The 18556-nt window shown below is 36.7% G+C and overlaps 4 protein-coding genes across 5 annotated transcripts; 1 reads left to right on the top strand and 3 right to left on the bottom strand.

Moving 5' to 3' along the window:
- Positions 1 to 865: 865 nt before the first annotated feature.
- Positions 866 to 4184, bottom strand: LOC111299367 (transmembrane 9 superfamily member 10-like). The gene is made up of 7 exons (XM_022894523.2): positions 3888 to 4184; positions 3289 to 3453; positions 3095 to 3204; positions 2900 to 3008; positions 2692 to 2804; positions 2433 to 2583; positions 866 to 2327 (listed from the first exon to the last, which is right to left on the bottom strand). The coding sequence occupies exons 1-7, from the start codon at positions 3996 to 3998 to the stop codon at positions 1170 to 1172; spliced, it is 1917 nt and encodes a 638-aa protein (XP_022750258.1). The 5' UTR covers positions 3999 to 4184; the 3' UTR covers positions 866 to 1169.
- Positions 4185 to 5445: 1261 nt separating this feature from the next.
- LOC111299370 (uncharacterized) lies at positions 5446 to 9103 on the bottom strand. Of its 2 annotated transcripts, XM_022894527.2 has the most exons (8): positions 8903 to 9103; positions 8565 to 8773; positions 8174 to 8215; positions 6966 to 7048; positions 6784 to 6885; positions 6449 to 6663; positions 6132 to 6226; positions 5446 to 6052 (listed from the first exon to the last, which is right to left on the bottom strand). In XM_022894527.2, the coding sequence occupies exons 2-8, from the start codon at positions 8704 to 8706 to the stop codon at positions 5793 to 5795; spliced, it is 939 nt and encodes a 312-aa protein (XP_022750262.2). In that variant the 5' UTR covers positions 8707 to 8773; positions 8903 to 9103; the 3' UTR covers positions 5446 to 5792. The 2 variants fall into 2 exon arrangements, with proteins under 2 accessions (XP_022750262.2, XP_022750261.2); XM_022894526.2 differs by having other exon boundaries at positions 8565 to 9103.
- A 148-nt stretch (positions 9104 to 9251) lies between these two features.
- On the bottom strand, positions 9252 to 13979 carry LOC111299369 (leucine aminopeptidase 1-like). Its single transcript, XM_022894525.2, has 10 exons — positions 13607 to 13979; positions 12718 to 13132; positions 12430 to 12624; positions 11977 to 12202; positions 11452 to 11578; positions 11157 to 11252; positions 10925 to 11002; positions 10743 to 10803; positions 10144 to 10331; positions 9252 to 9805 (listed from the first exon to the last, which is right to left on the bottom strand). Exons 1-10 carry the CDS (start codon positions 13835 to 13837, stop codon positions 9677 to 9679), a joined length of 1746 nt encoding a protein of 581 aa, XP_022750260.2. The 5' UTR covers positions 13838 to 13979; the 3' UTR covers positions 9252 to 9676.
- Positions 13980 to 15235: 1256 nt separating this feature from the next.
- Positions 15236 to 17022, top strand: LOC111299365 (26S proteasome regulatory subunit). The gene is made up of 5 exons (XM_022894519.2): positions 15236 to 15484; positions 15606 to 15666; positions 15770 to 15865; positions 16068 to 16422; positions 16773 to 17022. The coding sequence occupies exons 1-5, from the start codon at positions 15344 to 15346 to the stop codon at positions 16792 to 16794; spliced, it is 675 nt and encodes a 224-aa protein (XP_022750254.2). The 5' UTR covers positions 15236 to 15343; the 3' UTR covers positions 16795 to 17022.
- Positions 17023 to 18556: the final 1534 nt, after the last annotated feature.

Genomic DNA, 18556 nt, shown 5'->3' with positions numbered 1-18556 from the left:
GCAATCACCTTCATCATTCCGGATCTTGTTCCTCTCCTTCACCTTGCTGCTTACGACTGGAAGATCTGTTAGACCAGCGTCACCCACAGCAAAAGTGGTCTCAATTGTAAAATTAGCATCTCTATGTTTACATGCCATTCCACAATCTCAGCCAAGTATGCAACAAGTTTCTCAGGAGCTGTCAACTCAGAATCCACTCTCACTGAAGCAGTTCCACACAATTACATTAATGCAACTGCCTGATTCCAGCACTTAACACATCCTGAACACGAAATTGCTCCCTTTTTTTCTGTTCTAGTTCTGCATTTCCTTAATTTCCCATGTGTTCTACGCCTTGATGTTCCAATTAGTTTGTATCATCGCTTCATTCACTTGAATTTATGCATGATTAATTTACCGATAAGTTTTGGAGTGGTTAATTCAATAATCGACCTTGTCAAACTGATACATTCTTTTTAGCAGCCCATTTGGCGCGAGAAAGATGTCCAATTTCGCCATTTTCATTCTATATTGTCTCTATCCATAGAAAAAGAATGTATCATTTCATGCTCTTTTTTGGTCCAGCTGAGAATGATTACCAATTGGTTGAATACAAGGAAATCGCAATCCATCTTGTCTACTTCTGCCATGGGTTTTGTCTAAATCCTTGAATGCATCGACCAAACAAAGCTCTAGGCTTCCGCAACTAATCAATGCCAACCAGTAGAATAATAGTTTACACGGCTGAATCAATGCCAACGAGTAGAATAATTGCTTACAAGGTCCAGCATACAGAGTTTAGATATGAATTCATAGTTTTTTTATTTTCCTTTATGAACACAGATTATGAATTCTTTCTTGACAGAATTGCAGGATATTAAGTGTATGAACAAAAGAACTCGATTTTTAGAATAGGCATTGAGAATAGATTACTTGACAATCTCTCAAGGATCTCATACAAAACAGTAATGGAACCAATGAACAAGTAAAAATTAACTAGTAACAGCAAAAGAACCTGTATCAAGAAGGCTAAAAAAATTTAACAATTTCTGGGATCCAAGATTCAAAACTGAACCCAAATGGTAACTCCACGAGCAAGGATGTCCCGCATTTCTGATTCTATTTGGGATAGATTTGAGCATCCTCATGATGAAACTTATTGGCAATTTTCCTCAAGTTGCAATAACAGATCAATCAATCTTCACTGATGAGTAGATGAGCCTTGTGAACCAGAAGCAAGCATAGAAACCAATTGTACCAGTAAGCACGAAGAATGCGTAAGATACAATCGACATGTACCCAAAGTACAAAACTCCTGATACTGGCTTTGTGATCTCAAGCTTTGTGAAGAAATAGAAGGCAGCATAGAGGAATAGGTAAAGTGCTGAAGAGCCCGAAGTCAAGTATGACCTCCACCACCATAGGTAATCCTCACTGCACAGCTGGAAGTAGCAGAGAACAACTGTGATCTCAGCACAAGTGACAATAAGAATGACAAAGACAATGAAGAGGAAGCCAAATATGTAATAAAACTGATGCAACCATATTGAAGTGAGGATGAAAAACAGCTCAATGAAAACAGCCCCAAATGGAAGTACGCCACCAATTAGGATGGAGAAGGACGGGTTCATGTACCAAGCCTGTTCTGGAATTTGCCTTGGGATCTTATTTGTTTTCACTGGATCCTCAATTGTTGGCTTTTTAAAACCAATATAACTACCCACAAAAACAAGCGGGACTGAGATGCCAAACCATAAGAATACCAGAGCAAACATGGTTCCAAATGGCACTGCCCCAGAGGATTTCTGGCCCCATATTAGAGTATTCAAGACAAAGAAAATGGAAAAGACAGTTGCAGGGAACATGAAAGCCGTTTTGAGTGTAATTTTCTTCCATTCTGTTCCTTTGAACATCTTATAGAGACGAGCTGAGGAGTATCCAGCGAACAGGCCCATGAAGACCCATAGAAGAAGCATAGCTGTCATTAGCCCACCTCTATTTGAGGGGGACAGGAAGCCAAGGAGAGCAAAGATCATAGTAACAAGAATCATACCAAAAAACTGAACCCCTGTCCCCACATACACACAGAGTAATTCAGAGTTTGTTGGAGGCCTAAAAACATCCCCATGGACCAGTTTCCACCCTGTCTCCTCTTGGGCTTCTTCTTGGGTTTCAAGTTGGTTGTACTTAGAGATATCCCGATAAAGAGTTCGCAGCATGATCATGGCCACCATCCCGGAGAGGAAAAGAACAATCATCAAAGAATTAACAATTGAGAACCAATGGATCTGATCATCAGCCATCAGAAGATAGGAATCCCAGCGGGATGCCCACTTTATATCACTTTCCTGCAATTCGACAATAAGGTGCAAGTTGATTAGAATGAAATAACATCAGACAGACTAGCCAAACTGTAACAAGCAGCATGCATTCTCAGTTTACAAAGAGGTGACCTGGAACTCCACATCATATGTAAATATGATCTCCTTATTTTCGTCAACCTCTTGAGGAGATTCAGAACTAGTAACTGCTCGTTTTGCATGGGGATCACAGGTTGTCAGACGGGTCTTCTCATTCCACTCACCCTCATATTCATGCTTAACACTGCATTCATCAAAATGATTTGCTAAGAAATATAGAAATAAACACTATTCCTAAGAGAAATTAAAGGTAACAGATATGCCTCTAGCATAAAGAATAAAAAATTTTAACCTGAATGGTTTGACCTCAAATCCAACAATCCTTGCAGAATTTGCCACTGGATCCTTGTGATATTTGACTGTAAATGTCAAGTGATTGTGTATAAAATGTTTTTCTTCCTTGCTCTGCATGTACAAACAGAAAAGCCAGTATTGCTTGCATCAGTACATGGCATCAATTAAAAATTATTCTAAAAAGAGCCGATCAATCTAGCACTTACCCCGGCATACTGTCCTCTGAGACCAACATGAAATCCATGCTGATACACTACGGCATTTTCTTGATCGGGCCTTCTTATGGGAACAACCAATGGAAGGTTATCCAAAATCCTGTAACAAACACATCATAAATATCAGTTGCTACTCAAAGAAGAAATGGAATACCGTAATTAAGATTTCTTGAGTGAGAGCCTCACATGTTAACCCGATACTCATCATCGATCTTCTCCTTGAATGCCTTTGCAGTTTTCTTATCAAGAATTTTACGACATACAACATTGCACATTTGTGGTTCTCTCATTTTAAACTGCAAATAAATAATCCTGTCAATCACTGAAAACTAAAATATGGTCAAGAGACATAAAGAAATGATCTTGGAGTCCAAACTCACCACATAAGGAGAGTTTTCAATTCGATCACCACGAAGGACTTCCCCAAGATTCTCTGCACTGTCAAGTATGCGTTCAGGCTGACAATAGGGTAAAGAATAATAGGAATAAGGAAGCTGTGTTTTAGTTGAAGTCAGCTTATTCACTTTCACCAACAATGGATCCCCCTGCATAAATGGAGAAAAAAGAACATTGAATAAAACTACATTAAACGGTCAGTTCCATTGGATCAAAGACCCTCGCGGTTAATTATTGAGCATGAAAGACTCAGTAAGCTTTAATCAATGTCAAATTTTCATAAATGTTCTTCAAGTTTTAAGCCAAACCGACCATTGGAACTTGTCTTATTGATAATAAGTTGGGCAGCTTTAAACTACAGAAAATACAAACTTGAAACTTTGATAACTTTCATGGAATCATCAAATACAAATTCATTAAACTAAAATGGCGGTCTTAGAGATCATAAAAGGCAGATCTGAATAAAACTCAATAACAGAATAGAAAATCCAAGTCAACCCAAAGATCCAAATTACGTGATGATGATGATGATGCATACATAACATTCATGCATGCGTGCATATATGCATGTGAGGAAACTGACCTTTTGAAAATCTTCAGGGGCAACACCAGGGAGGTAGAAGCAATTAGCACCAACGAAGAAGAAAGCAAACAAGGAGAAGATCGATCCGACGTGAAACCTCAGACCCGCCATGGGTTTTGCCCGTATCTAGATCGGAATTCCTGGATACCCACTTTCCCTGTATTGAAAACTGAACTAAAAAAACAAAGAAAAGAGCCTGCTTTGCTTTGTTATTGACGTTGTTGAGTTGAATTTTCTTGTTTGTGAGGAAAGAAACGAAGAGGGAGAGAGGGCAAAGGGTCGTTTGTTGGGAAGAACGAGAGGAAGGCTAGGGAGAGAAATCTATCTTTTATAGAAGGACCCCTCCTAGGCACGAACCGTTGGATTTAAATTCTCTGATTGTGATGAACGGTCCTGATTTTGATCAGGTGACATTGACGGTGACTCTCCTTGGACATTACGGTAAATTTTACGCTTTTTTGGGGGTCAAGAGCTTCTTCAATTTTACACCATCATATTTCATTTACGAGGAAAGGGAAAGGCAAAGCTTTGACAAGAAACAGAAAATGAAATGAGGGGGCCATATGGTTTACATGTGTTTTGAGTTTGTGTCTTGTCTCATTGTCAATCTTTGTCTAAAAACATGAATAAATTTCCATCAAATTTTCCCAGAAAAGGAAAATTGTTAGACCTCTAAAACGTGTATGATGCTGATACTCTTTTTGGCCCCATAATAATTGAATTTAATACATATAATGAATGCTTTACAAGGGGTTCCACACCTGCTGTTTGAATCCCTGCGCAAAAGCTAGCCATGATCTTGACTTTCTTTCCTCACCAAACAATAATATCATCATTATGTTATAATTATTAGTAAATGTTTCTGTCATTAATATATTAAATCTTAAGTTCATCAACCTCAAAGACATGAAGAGGATGGATCTACCTCATTGTTTACTTAACGACTGTCAAAAAAGTTGGTCATTATTCACCAACCTTGATGAAATCATGTGGGTACTTGTATTTGTTTAAGTTTTGTCATTTATCAAACTTCAGATTAGGTATGATTTGGAAGTTTGCTTAATGATGTTGGATCTATCTCGTTGTTTACCTTACCGTCATAAAAGTAAACCATTTTAGTCAAAGGCAAAATCTCCCTTTCCCAACATGAAATCTTCAGTCTTATTGTCCCAAAGTTTACCATGCTAAATTCATTAACTTAAAAACTTATTACCCTTAAATTCATTAATCAAAGTAGCTTGGTCAGTGAGGCATCCACCAATAGGATAAAAGAGCCTCTTTGAAGACAATTGTCAGTTGCATCTGTTACCATCAGTATAAATGGGGCTTTCACCCTCAATCACTGGAGAAAGTTTTAAGTAACAGATTCTTATACTCTTTTTAACTGAAATATACTTGGTAAAATTTCCGGGCGATCTATACATTGTGGCATAAGCTGCATGCCGATTGTTAAGATGATAGGATGGAACCCACATTCAGACAAGCAACAAAGTTTTTGGAAGGTGAAAAAGGGTAGGTTTTTGAACTTTAAGGTTCATCAACCTAGAACAGGAGGTCATTTCCAGAACCAAAAGAATGAAATTTCTGAAAACAAGCAAATATTCACCTTAGTCAAACAATTGGGCATTCTTTTTCCACATATGCCCCCTTTCCCCTGCCTTTTTGGTCCATTCCCTGGACCAATTAACCTGAAAACAAACAAGCTGGAATCAATTTCGAAATGCCTTCTTCCCCTCTTCCCTTCTGGCCATGAGAACTGAGAAGACAATCTCAACAACTGAAAATGCTTGTAGAGCCACAAAGGATTCATGATTAAGACAGACCTATGTTCCCATATGCAAAGACAATATGGCAAGCTTCAAAGAAGAAAAAAGAAAACAGTGTAGCTTATAAACAAATAGCATTCTAGTTTTCCTCTTGTGACCGTGTAGGTGGTTCTATCAATCTCACAGTACGTGGAAGCAGAAACTTAGCAAATATAGGATAGTGTGAGGATGGGTAATAACCATCCATGTTATCATTGACCACTTCGCATAAAACAGGTATCAGAGATCTACCCCTGAAAAGAATCCAGTCTATGTGTAGATCCTGAGTTTGGCGGTCCCAACAGAGGCAGAGTGCTCTAAAAATCAACTTAAGGAATTCAAGAGCTCCCTGCTTGTTACCTGAAGACACAAAGTCATCATTAAGTTCTAGCGTCATCACACCTCACTACCAAAGCAGCAGTTTGAGTAAGAAGAATACCTTTGAAGCCATGATAAGTGCGTATCAGGGAAACATTTTTCCTCACCCGGGCATTAGGCCACACATCCCTCATGTCTCCCACCATACCATGCTCTCTGCAAATATATAATAAAAACAGAATGGCAGCAAAGGAAGTCAGCCCCACATCAGGAAGAAAATTAATTGCTGATATTATATTGTAATAAACCTAACGGAAGCAACATTTGGGTTTACTTTGACACAAAAGAAAATAAATGGAATAGGGGAATCCCTTTGTTTCTTTGAAGATACATATGTGTTATGAAACAGCTAACGGGTTTTTGTACCAAACAAAATACCTTGATCTCCCGAGAAGAAAACGCCCTGTTGTGGATTCCTTCTGTGTGTTAAATCCTCCACAGTACACAACCGGTAAGCTAGGTGGTAAGGATGCAATATGTTGCCATGTAAGCAAAGCACTTCGTCTACGAGCACGAGGACTGAACTCATCCATGTTAGTGTTTACTACCTGAAATGAGAATCCTGGAGGCTCAACTCCTTTAAGTTGGAATGTGTGGGCATCATGTTAAGGAAACAAACGAACACAATGGTTTTCTATGAATACAAGTGGTAACAGCAACTGGAACTTCATATAAAGGAAGATTAAAACAGTAAGCTAAATAAAGAAGGATATAGCCCAAGTTGCAATACATGGAACTACAGAACCCCATGCTGTGCTCCCAGGGACAGAAGGTGAATCAGACAACCAAAAAGTTCCACCTTCAATCAGCTCTACCTTCAATTAAAATGAAAAGAATGTTAACACGCTGTATACCAGAATACCTGATCATAGATATCAACAAACTACTAAGATACCTTCTCCTTGTCATAGAAGATTGTGCAATGTTCATCTGAAGTGTCCTGGGGCCCTTTTCTCGATATTCCAAACTGATCATAACCTAGAGTACGTCGAAAAACAAAACCATCAATGTTTAGTATGAGAATGAGGACATTCACACGACACTGAAAGATAAGATAATCATATTCCAGTCTGCCAAATTCAAATCACAAAACAGATAAAGAGTTTGAGACAAAATTACTGGCAAATATTTTATCATTTCACCATTGGCCAAACAATCTAACAACACCAAGATGAGAAAGAATATTTGGCTTTTCTATTTTGTATGCACAAAAATAAAATGAAATTAGTAGAATTTACATATTTTTCACACAACTCTTGACTGTTGCACTACTTCTATATCATTTACGAAGGTGGTTAGACATTCCTCAGGTTCCTTTCATGCTGTCATACTCATCAGAGTGTCTATTCTTAAACATATTTCCCTTGTTCCAATTTTTCTGTGGTTATATGCCACATTTGATAAATATTTAACGAAGTTACTGAACACTGACCTAGGCCTTTGTCCCTAGAAAAAGGAAGGGAAAAGAAAAGGAAATTTACAGAATTAACCCAATTCAGTCTGGGGGCACCCTGCATTCCATATTTTACCCATCAAAATATGACTGATGCTTCATTCCTTTACATGATATGTTAGCTGTGTTTTTCCCCTCAGGTGTCTTATTTTAAACTTCTCTAAATGAGCCACATCCTCAAATGCTTCATTTTGGATACGCCTACTCAAACATGCAACTCAGTCCAACCATCTAGGCTTGATATTAAAATATCAGATAAGAATCTGTTTCTGTTAATCTCCAATCAGTAAGTGGAAAGATTGAACTCAACCCTGCTTCAATACAATATATTTACACCCCTTACAGAAGCAACAACAATATATTATCTAAATTACAAGTAAATTTATCCATCCGGCACTAATGATTCCCAGCACTTCCACTCCTAAATAATGCAAATCAAATTATCTTAAATTTTTTCATGCTATGGCATCAAGTACTAAAGTTAATATCTAATGGTACATCCTTCTCATCATCCACATTTATCAAGTACTAAAGTTATGTCAAAATGTTAATCCTTCCTAGTTAGGTATTAGTGTATGACCTATAAACTATAGTGCTCAACATTAGGTTAAAAGTTCGAACGTTGAATGATGATCATTAGACAATATTACCTGGCAATCCCTGCTGAAGATAATCCAGTTGAGATTTTATGCCTGAATGCGAATTCAAAAAAAAAAAAAAAAAGAAGAACAATTAAAAAAAAAACAGAAACTAAAGAAAAACCAATAAAATAAACCCAGATCAAGCATATTAAACAAAGAAATGCACGACCCCAAATTGCTTAAACCAGCTTGAAGCAATCTCCAAAATATAAACCCTTCTTCCTCAAAAACAACATTTTTACATTCAGCAAAGTTTCTATTCACCAACCAATCAATTTTAACAGCAAAACTCTAAGCACCTCCTCAACGAACAAAAATCAGCATCCAAAACTCAAATCAGGAAATACCTAGATCATCCAAAACAAGAGAAAAAAAAATGAAAACTTAATGAGAGGAATACCTTGCTGAGTACAAAGAATGATAGGGGAGTAACTAGTGATAACACTTATGCACAAATCCCTCCTTTTCTCCCACGAATTTGGGCTGTCTTCTGATTGATCTTCATGCAGATTAAACGTCATTACAGTCAAAGACACGCTCATTTTTTAATTCAACAAACAAGAAAGACTCTATTCTTTCTCTCTTTCAATCTGTTGTTATCTTCAAAAACTACATAATCATTGATCAAATAACAAAACCCACAGTCAGAAAAGAGCCCGAAAAAGATTGGGTATATTCCATACTTGTGAGTTTACTTGTATTTAGAGTGATAATTTTAGCGGTTCAAAGAAAAAAGACCTGATGGTTGAAATGTTTGAGAGAAAGACAAAAGCTGAGAAACTCAATTATGTCCGAACGAAGACAGCAATACTTCCAAGTCTTACTGCGACTTGGTGGTGTTAGTGCAAAGGAAGTTTTTTCCTTATTTGTCCAAAAAATTGAAAGCAAAACCGGGCTTTGGCACTCTCTTCAAAAAAGTTTTGCTTTTAGGTTTTTTTTTTTCAAGTTTTGGATTGCGTGAAAGTTTAGGTTTTGGGTTTTTTCAATCTTTGGTGGCTTTTCAGCTTTTGGGTCCAATCAAATCGCACCTAAAACAAGTTTTAGTTTTAATAATAGACTACATACTAGCACCTAAAATATTACGAAATTGAGTAAGAACTTGTCTAACTTTCTTAAATTATACAAACCCTTTGATAGAGAGGACGAGACATAATTTTCAAATTAGAGTACTTTCTGGTGTGTGAACAGAGCATGTCTTGTCCTCTTATTTCCACTTTTTTGGGCCTATGTTTATCCAAGTTCTTCACTCTACCAAATACTATAAGCACCCAGGCTACAGATGAAGCTAGATTTAAGGTTTTTTCCATCAAGACAGCATGTAGTTCTAACTTTACTGAAACAACCTTAAAAAAAAAGAAAAAAAAAACATCATCCCACATTCTCACTCCGTCTCCTTCCTTTTCATCACAAACAAGCTTTATTCATGAAGTGGATCTCACAGAACCCAACAACCTCAGAAAGGTTTTCCCTTCATTCTAATAGTAGTCAATACAGCATGCTCCAAGCTTTTATTTAAGAAGAGTTTTTCAGAACCCATTCCACCAAAGTTGAGATGCCAAATCCTGTTGCCACATGCTTCTTATCATTCCAGACGGGACCAGCCATGTCAATGTGCATCCACTGTACTTTCTCATCAACAAACTGCAAAAGCATCGTTCCACAATCAAATTCGACAAGTTTTTTTTTTTTGGTAAGAAAAATTTGAGAGTATATAAACTACTCAGTCCTCCAGGTCCGAACAAAATGTGCAATACCTGACAATCTCAGACAAGTAACTGCAGGTCATACATTCAAGATGATCCCAACAAGTGACCACTAATAAGACTTGAACCCAATACTTCTTCGTCGAGAAAGACGAGTCTTAACCGATTGAACCAACCACTTGTTGGTAATTCGACAAGTTCATTCATGGAGATTGGAATATATGTGTGTGTAGAATATAGACCGCGAAAAGACAAAAGAAAAAAGAAATCACATACCTGTTTCAAGAACAGAGCTGCAGTGATAGCACCACCTGTACGAGCACCGGTATTTACCATATCAGCAACTCCTGATTTCATCGACTCCCAATAGCTTTCCTCTAGTGGCATCCTCCAAAATTTCTCACCACTGACCTCTGAAGCTTCAAATACCTCCTTTGCTAGATCATCACTGGGTGTGAACACGCCTACAAAAGAAAAAGGATACCAATCAATTGACAGCGGTGAGATAGAGCATACATGCCCTCTTTGCTTTCGCTTGAGTAACAACCAATGAAATGATGAATGCAATGGCCTTCTGAACTGACCATGAATCAGGAAAGGACCTTCAATACTGGAAACTTGTTCGTAATTACTACTCCTAAAGTTTTAAATTTGAAAGTTGAAAAGGCAAATGTAGAACTTCATTCATGACCCCCACCAAATGTGTATGATTATGTGTGTAAAACATTCTGATATCCTCTTGTTTCTCCTTTAAAAATTTTCATCCAGAAAGTAACAAAAAATTAAGTTCCCAAAACTTTCTTCCAAATCTAACAAAAGATACGTTCGAAACACTATTTTCCAAGAATTCTAGAATTCATATGTTATGCATGTACCTGCAATTGAGGGTCCAAGAGCAACAATACAAGCCCCAGTTAGTGTTGCCAGGTCAACTATCTGCAAATAAGTGAACATAGTCTTAAAAAGGTTATTCTGATATCTATACAATATAAGCAATCCACAATATCAGTTTTACAACTGTCATTACAAATTCAAGATTTGCAGTGCTTGGCTTTACCTTCTCAACACCTTGGTTGCAAGCATAAACCAGAGCATCTGCAAGCGTAAGCCTGCCTTCTGCATCAGTGTTATTAACCTGCAATCGGCATTGTGAGCAACAAGTTATTTATTAAAGACAATGAAGAAAGTCAAAATTAACCCAGTTATAAATGTCAAGGTACCACATAGTTCACATACACCTCAATTTTCCTTTTCTTTTTTTTTTTTTTCTAAAATCAAACAAACTATACCTCAATTGTCTTTCCATTTGAAGCTGTGACAATATCTCCAGGTCTCATGCCCGTTCCACTTATCATGTTTTCACAAGATGCAACAATAAAATGAACCTGCATATTAGGACAATTTAATAAGTGAAAAGCTAGATTCAAAGCAGAAATTGGAAAAGCAAATGAAAATGAAAGAACAGATAAACACAATAAGAAAAGAATATGCATCATTTCCCCAACCCTTTATAATTTTGAAAAGTATACAGAGAGAGTAGTGGAGAGCAACAATAGAAAAATGAGAACAACCAAATGACTTCACCTCTACTCCAGGAGGTTTGATTTGTCCAAGGGCTTTTGCTGAACCAAGAACTGCGGCAGAACCTCCCATGTCAATTTTCATGATCTCAATTGAGCAACCAGGTCCAGTCTTGATATTGTAGCCACCACTAAGAACATTTAAGACAAGTATTCAGAACCTATAAATACACCGCTGGAATAAACAAGAACAAGGGACATATATTCCAACCACTCATGTCAAATAGATCCCAACAGCATTAGGAAGAAATTTTTGTCAAATCATTCACGTAATAGACTGCATATAGCACATGTCAAGAAGTAGGAAAAGGAAAATGAAATCCCATGTTTACCAGTAATACTTGAGATGCGCACATAAACAATGACTTAGTGGAGGGCCGATCTATTTATTCATAGTATTGCACCATAAACTTCAAAACAAATATGCAGGCATCTCATTCTTCATTCCCTCTCCATGTTTTATTTCCAACAGTAACTGAATCATAAAATACGTTTCCGCTAGAATATATCTAAGTATATATGAGATTACCTGTCAAAAGTCAATCCTTTTCCAACTAATGCTAACTTGGCTTTAATAGGTCCACTTGGGGGTTTGTAGCACAAATGGATGAAACGAGGGGGATTGGAAGACGCTGCAGCAACTCCCAGATAAGATCCCATCTTCAACTCCTTGCACTGCTCAGCAGTCAAGATGTTTGCAGATAGAACATCACTGTACAAGGAAGCAATCTTTGAAGCCTCTTCTGCTAGCACAACTGCAGCATAAAAAGACACATTAGATCAAAAGTTAAGAATTCTCATCTGTCTTGAACAAAACCAATTATAGCCCCATGCCCCATCAAAATGATATCCTCACTGTCAAGTTAGAAATGCAGCTTTCTAATTATACCGTCATGCATACGATTAAAAAAAAGTCATCCTTACAATTAGCTGCAAAAAGAAAGGATTATTACCAAAAGGCAAGAATAATGCTTATACGAACCAGGGGTAAGTACATTGGCTGGTGAATTCACAAGCTCTCTTCCAAATATTATAGCAGAAGAAACATTTTCAGCATAGTTGAGCTTCTTCTCCAACTCTGGACCAGTTCCAAGACCAAGAATATCCACAGATTTAAGCTGTGGTTTCTTTGACTCCGATTTGTATCTATTATCTTCATATATTCCCAGCACCGTCCCTATCAGAATTTGCAAACCATTCAACTAATATCCACTTCAATCTTTGTAATAAGTTCATTTATCATGAAACTAAGAAATCATAAGACCATTACCAGATGTTATTGCCGAAGCAGTATTGAGCTTTGACTCATTGGAGAGGCCTTCCGAAGAGGCAAGGACGACAGCCACACTACTGGCTTGAGCAGCCCTTGCCGTTGCAGCAACAGCCTCACCAAGCCCACGAAAAGCAGCTGGAGATGAAGCTGACTGTCCAAGACCAATCAAACCAACCCTTTTGGAGCCAAGGCCGGGAAGTCTAAGAACTGTTGACTGGCCGGCTTTCCCCGTGAAATCCTCCTCAGAAGTGGCCTCAGCTAAGAGACCACCCAACAGGCCATCTAATTTTTTCAAAATCGAGTTTTGAAACTTGGAGTTTTCATCCTTGGTCATGTCTTTCTCAGTGACCCCAACTGCAAGTATGTCCCCTTTCCATTCTCCCACGTCGATCTCTTTTGCAGCAAAAGAGATCTTTCCAGCATTTTTCACAAAAAGACAACAGCCATTTTAGTATCTTTTCTTGGTATTTCGCCAAAATAAACACATACATACAATAAAAAAAAAAGCCTTCACATATTAAGACCAAAAGAGAATCCAAGGATCTGAGTAAGATGATCTTATCATATAAATATAAAAAACTAACAAGGTTTTAGTCAAGGTTTTAGTTAATCTTTACTCCATTAATTTCAGAATTTAGCCCATACTCGTCAATCCAATGACATACACATCAAAATATCAACTTTTAAAAACCCCATTAAAGAATCGATCCGCAATCAAAGGTCAAGTCTTTCAAAAACAAAATTATCACCAAACAATTAACAAAAAGTTCACTTTTTTTGAGAACGATAAATACCCCCATCCGCAAAAGGTCAAAAATTTTCAACCTAAAAAAGTCGATCAAAAGAGAATTTTGCTCCAACCCAACAAAGAAAATAAAAGGCTCACCTTGGGGTGTTCGATGTTGGCTGGCTGAGTAAGGCCAAGGGTGGCGCGAGCAAGAGTGTGTGCCATGAACTTGGCTCTTCGAGAACACAAAGGAGCAACCGCAAGAGAAAATCTGAGACCAGATGAAGATCGTAACTTCGTGAAAAACAAGGAAGAAGTAGAATGATAAGAGTGAGAAAAAGATGAAGCTAAAAGAGAAGTAGCCAAGGACGCTACAATGGTGGCGACCATGTTTCAGTGTGGGATAGTCTATGTGTTTATAATGAACCTCTCTCAAAAGGTTAAGCTAAGCACTTAAATTGATGGTCCACATCGACATCATTTTCTTGGTCATCTCATCCAATTTTTGCGTCTCCCTTAGTCGTTGCTTGCTCCTTTGGCTTTTGTCGGCCTTTGGGTTTTAACTTTTCTAAGTCTTTTTCCTTTTTGACTTTGCTGGCGTTCCATATCTTATGCTAAGAATTAAGCATCGTCGTAGGATGTCGGGAAAAAAAATCTCTTAAGTCCTTTTTTTTTTTTTTAATTTGATGTTAGCCAACAAAAAAAAAAAAAGGCTCAATGGCTCATTAGTAAGCTAATAACAAGGGTCTAATTGAGAAATTTAAGGTTTATGAGTCAATTTAAATGTAATAAAAATTTATAAATTTATCTAAATAAATTTGTAAATTTTTTTTTTTGTATTTTAACTCTATGCTTATCATTCATTTTTATCCGTATAAATCTAATCTTAACTTTTTATTTTTTTAGTGTAACTTGATTAAAAATTATACTTTATTAATTAAAATTAAAAATTCAACATCTTATTAACAATAACACATGATTGATGGTCAATATCTAAACTTTACTAAACCACTATTGTTTTTATGGGCAAACACATTAATCTTATGTATGTGATGGAAAATGAAATACATGTCATTCACATTAATGGCATCTTTCAATTGTGATTGTTAACGAATAAACACAATTATTTATTAGTATTAGACTTGTCTAGACAACATTGCACAATAACCATCATGTGAAATTATAAGAAATTACATAAGTAATACTCCTAAGGCATAATTAATTCGGTCCAAGCATCATGTTAATTAGCAAATGTGGTTAGGTATTTACATGATAATAACAAAATCATAAAAAAAAAGTGATATATACCAAACTAAGTAACATAAAAAATGATATTATTATAAATAAATTTGATAATTTAAAATACGATACAAACATAATATAAAAATATAATATAAAAATGACACAACTTAAAAATTTAATAATAATTATATATAAATTTAATAAAACTAAAAGTTATATATTTTATGTTTTCGTATCGATATGAATTATGATATATAATTTTCATATAAAATATTATATAAATATATGAATTTTAGTATTTTAAATAATAAAATACATAAATAATTAGGTCTAATTATAAAATTATAAAAAGAGAATTATCCCTAGCCTCAGTCCAATCTTATGGCGCAAACCAAATGGCCTGCAGCCGTTGAAAGCACCGACTTGTGTTTTATTGGGCTTCAAAAAGGCAAGCCCAAATGATTTAGGATCAACCCACATAACCTGAATCACGCGCGTTGCACGTGCTCACCGATATATTATACGGAGCTGATTTTCCAGGAAACCCCCACACGGCCAGGCCTCAGTTTCTTTTCCGCCAAGCTAAAAAAAAAACCTATAAAAGCGGCCTTCAGTCGCATAGAGGAAGAAGAAGGAGATTAGAGAGAAAGGAAAATGGTAGGGGCAAATTTGAAATCGGAGACAATGAAGCTGATGGAGAAGAGAAGCGGAATGGAGGCTGAGATGAACGCTATCATTGAGCAGCTCTGTCAGCCCGGGGGTCCTGGTCTCTCTGGCAACCTCGTTGATTCCGAAGTATTTTTTTTCCCTTTTTTAAACCCATATTTTTAATTTCTTTAATTTTGTTGTTGGGATTCAAAGTTCAGATCTTTTTTTTTTTTTAATTTTCTGAGATTAGGGTTTTTGTACTTTGCAGGGGTTTCCACGAGCTGATATTGACATCCCAGTTGTCCGAGCACAACGACATCGTCTCGCTGGTATTGTCCTTTTTTATTATTATTATGATAGGATCAATGCATTTGGGGAAGGTTAGTATAAACAAAGTTAGCAACTTTTTTTGTTGGCAATTCATTTGAGCAGAATTGAAAAACGACCACAAGGAAATTACAGAGAAAATAAACGTAAATATTCAAGTTTTGCATTCGTCAAGACTCACTTCAGCCCCGAAGGTCTCAGGTTAGTAGCTCAATTTCTTTTACCATTTGCTTATATAAATGGTATTTTTGCTGTAACCTGTCAATTAGCTTATGTTTTCACCTTATATGGAGGTTTAAAGGATACCCTTTACGAAATTGGTGCTAGAAAAATGAAAAGGTAGCTTCTTCTACGCACGGAAACTTTTTGTTTTATTAGTATTGATTTGGGTGATACTTGATAGGTGTTGAAACGAATCAAAATGCATCAGTTGTTGGTGCTGGTGCGTCTGCATCCTTGCAAAACCTTGTTTTGAGAGATTCTCCGAGTGCCAATGAGGTGGATATGATTTCTAGTGTACCCTTTGCAATGGTTGATGAAATAGCTGATTCGAGCCCTGCAGCGGAGGATGGTTTACAACTTGGAGACCAGATTGTGAAATTTGGTAATGTGAAAGCCGGCGATAATTTGCTACAAAGGCTTGCTTCTGAAGCTCAGGTTAATGAGGGTCACCCAATACCTGTCATAATTATGAGACAAGGTGCACTAGTTAATTTAATGGTGACTCCTAGAGCATGGCAAGGCAGGGGTCTGCTTGGGTATGTCTTCTTCTTCTCATTAATAATAGGTTTAAATTACAGATGACATCATTTTATCAGTACCTTGATTCGAGAGTGTTGCTTTGGAAGCTACTTTAAATTAGTGAAAAATGACTGCCATCCGTTCCAAGAAAATGGTTGAGGTCAGAAAATAATGATTAATCATGAGCAATAATACTGGAAGTATGGAATAATAAATCCTTGTGCAATCAGGTAGGAGAGCGGAGTTTATATATTATTGCTGTTGTAGGCTTAAAAAAGTTATTGCTTTTCATCTAAATTGCTCGAGTGCTGCTGCTTATTTGCTCTTGAATATTTACTAATTTGTGGTTGATGTTGGATTATTGCAGATGCCATTTTCGTATCATATGATCTTGGCTCATTAATGGGGCAGAATATGGCAATTTGGTTGCTTTTATTCATCCGTTGCAAGACAATGCTCAGATAGGCATGTTGAGATGACTTATCTTTTTTTCCCCTTTTGGACACTTGGAGAACATGTACCAAATATTTTGTTTTTGAGTGATCATGTGTTTTTATTGCACCCTTAAGATGTTCCTTTTACTCTTTAATTACAGCTTTTAGATAGTTTTTATTGCAGCTATTATTGTGTCACTTAGCCTTTAATAGAAAATCAATCTATGCCATTATGAAGATGAATAAAGTTAATTTCTGGTAGGTGTTGAAACCACTACCAAACCAAAAATCTAAATGGCTGGTTTTTCAATTAAACGATTAATCAAATTGTTCTCGAGTGACTATTCCTTCTGTGTAGGAAACCCCCAATATTAGTTGGTGAGTTTATTTGAAGGAACATGGCAAACTCAGCTCATCTCAGGTAGTTTGTCAACTTGAAATTGAGATTGTCATTCTCCCTCATACCCTGGGGAAGTGTGGCAGGATCTCGGAAAGATGAAGGTAAATTTGTAGGCTTGATTTGATAGCCGACATATGAATCAAAAGAGCTATGAGTTTTTGTAGTTTTCTTTGCGTTTTTGGTCTATTTGAAAGTGTCTGACAAGTAAATAAAACCCCACCCCCATCCTATATCGTGAAATAAAAGTCTTTTTATGATTTGATACTTTGCCCTCTCCACTATAAGTAGAGACAAAACTGCGGATGAAATCTTTCTCTTTTTCACCACAGTCAAGAAAGGATACGCCTTGCTTTTCTGATTATAAGTTTTAACTTAAAATCTTTCTTTCTTTCACCTCTTGAAGCTGTGATCCTTCACTTTCATCTGTTGTACTATAGATAGTGTATTTGTCAATCGAATGGCAAAATCAGACAGAGTCCCCACTCCCACACGAGTTCAAATGCCCTACCCCATCTAAATTATAATTTACTCTCTTTTAGGTGTCTATACTAAAATCAACTAACCAAGGTCATGGAAATCTAATAAAAGTGTTTGGTAAGAAAACTTGATTCCTTCTGCCATGTTTCGCGCTAGGTTTATGACTTTTATTGTGATAATCCAATTTCAACCTCCAAAAGCGAATAATACATTTATGAATCTTTACATTCACTATCCTATTCACTTCAGTTGAAATATATATGTAAGATTGTGAATGCGGCATAAAAAAAATGAATTCATCGTATTTGATTTACTTTTTAACAATGCCCCACACCATAAAAGGTAAGAAATATTAACCCAACTAAAAAAAAAAAAAGTTGAATAGAGAAGATCACTCACCTAATACTATTGCTTTTTTATTTCTTTGAAACGTTGTGATTTGGGCAAATTGGACTGGTAAAAAAATAGCTCCTTCAATCGTTACTCAAAATGGATTCAGGCAAAGGCATGCAAATGGTGGTGCAAATACGACAACTGGTAACAGGAGGAGTTTTCTTCTTTCAATTGAGCAAGTTTCTCGACTCATTTGTTTGCCGAAAACCCACGTTTTTGTTGAGCTTGACTGCTTAGGCATAGACAGATGAAGCTGTCCATGGAGGCTGAAGTTGTCTGCTCAGCTCAGCCCGGACTCGACAACTCAGTTTCCTGCCTGTGCCTGCCTGGGATAGCCACACAATTAATAACCATTGTCTTTCTTGCCAAATGTATCTGACAGCAGGACAAAAAAACCTGCTTTGCTTTGGTCTTTGACAGGATCAAATCAAACTGCTCTTTTTACAA

This window comes from Durio zibethinus, chromosome 18 (assembly GCF_047325235.1).
Source record: "Durio zibethinus cultivar Kanyao isolate XHJ-2024 chromosome 18, ASM4732523v1, whole genome shotgun sequence".
Classification (NCBI taxonomy): domain Eukaryota; kingdom Viridiplantae; phylum Streptophyta; class Magnoliopsida; order Malvales; family Malvaceae; genus Durio; species Durio zibethinus.
This window is presented reverse-complemented; position numbering and strand designations above follow the sequence as displayed.

Excerpts from the sequence above, each read along its gene's own strand:
- LOC111299367 (XM_022894523.2), bottom strand. The coding sequence starts at position 3,998 with ATGGCGGGTCTGAGGTTTCACGTCGGATCGATCTTCTCCTTGTTTGCT. Across the intron at positions 3,009-3,094 it reads GATGAGTATCGGGTTAACAT|GATTTTGGATAACCTTCCAT; the intron begins GTGAGGCTCTCA and ends TGTTTGTTACAG. Across the intron at positions 2,328-2,432 it reads CATATGATGTGGAGTTCCAG|GAAAGTGATATAAAGTGGGC; the intron begins GTCACCTCTTTG and ends GTCGAATTGCAG.
- LOC111299370 (XM_022894526.2), bottom strand. The coding sequence starts at position 8,706 with ATGAGCGTGTCTTTGACTGTAATGACGTTTAATCTGCATGAAGATCAA. Across the intron at positions 6,886-6,965 it reads TCTTCTATGACAAGGAGAAG|GTAGAGCTGATTGAAGGTGG; the intron begins GTATCTTAGTAG and ends TTTTAATTGAAG. Across the intron at positions 6,227-6,448 it reads TTTCTTCTCGGGAGATCAAG|AGAGCATGGTATGGTGGGAG; the intron begins GTATTTTGTTTG and ends ATATATTTGCAG.
- LOC111299369 (XM_022894525.2), bottom strand. The coding sequence starts at position 13,837 with ATGGTCGCCACCATTGTAGCGTCCTTGGCTACTTCTCTTTTAGCTTCA. Across the intron at positions 12,625-12,717 it reads TGCTTCGGCAATAACATCTG|GGACGGTGCTGGGAATATAT; the intron begins GTAATGGTCTTA and ends AAATTCTGATAG. Across the intron at positions 11,579-11,976 it reads AAAGGATTGACTTTTGACAG|TGGTGGCTACAATATCAAGA; the intron begins GTAATCTCATAT and ends AAATGTTCTTAG.
- LOC111299365 (XM_022894519.2), top strand. The coding sequence starts at position 15,344 with ATGGTAGGGGCAAATTTGAAATCGGAGACAATGAAGCTGATGGAGAAG. Across the intron at positions 15,485-15,605 it reads GCAACCTCGTTGATTCCGAA|GGGTTTCCACGAGCTGATAT; the intron begins GTATTTTTTTTC and ends TGTACTTTGCAG. Across the intron at positions 15,866-16,067 it reads TTCAGCCCCGAAGGTCTCAG|GTGTTGAAACGAATCAAAAT; the intron begins GTTAGTAGCTCA and ends GATACTTGATAG.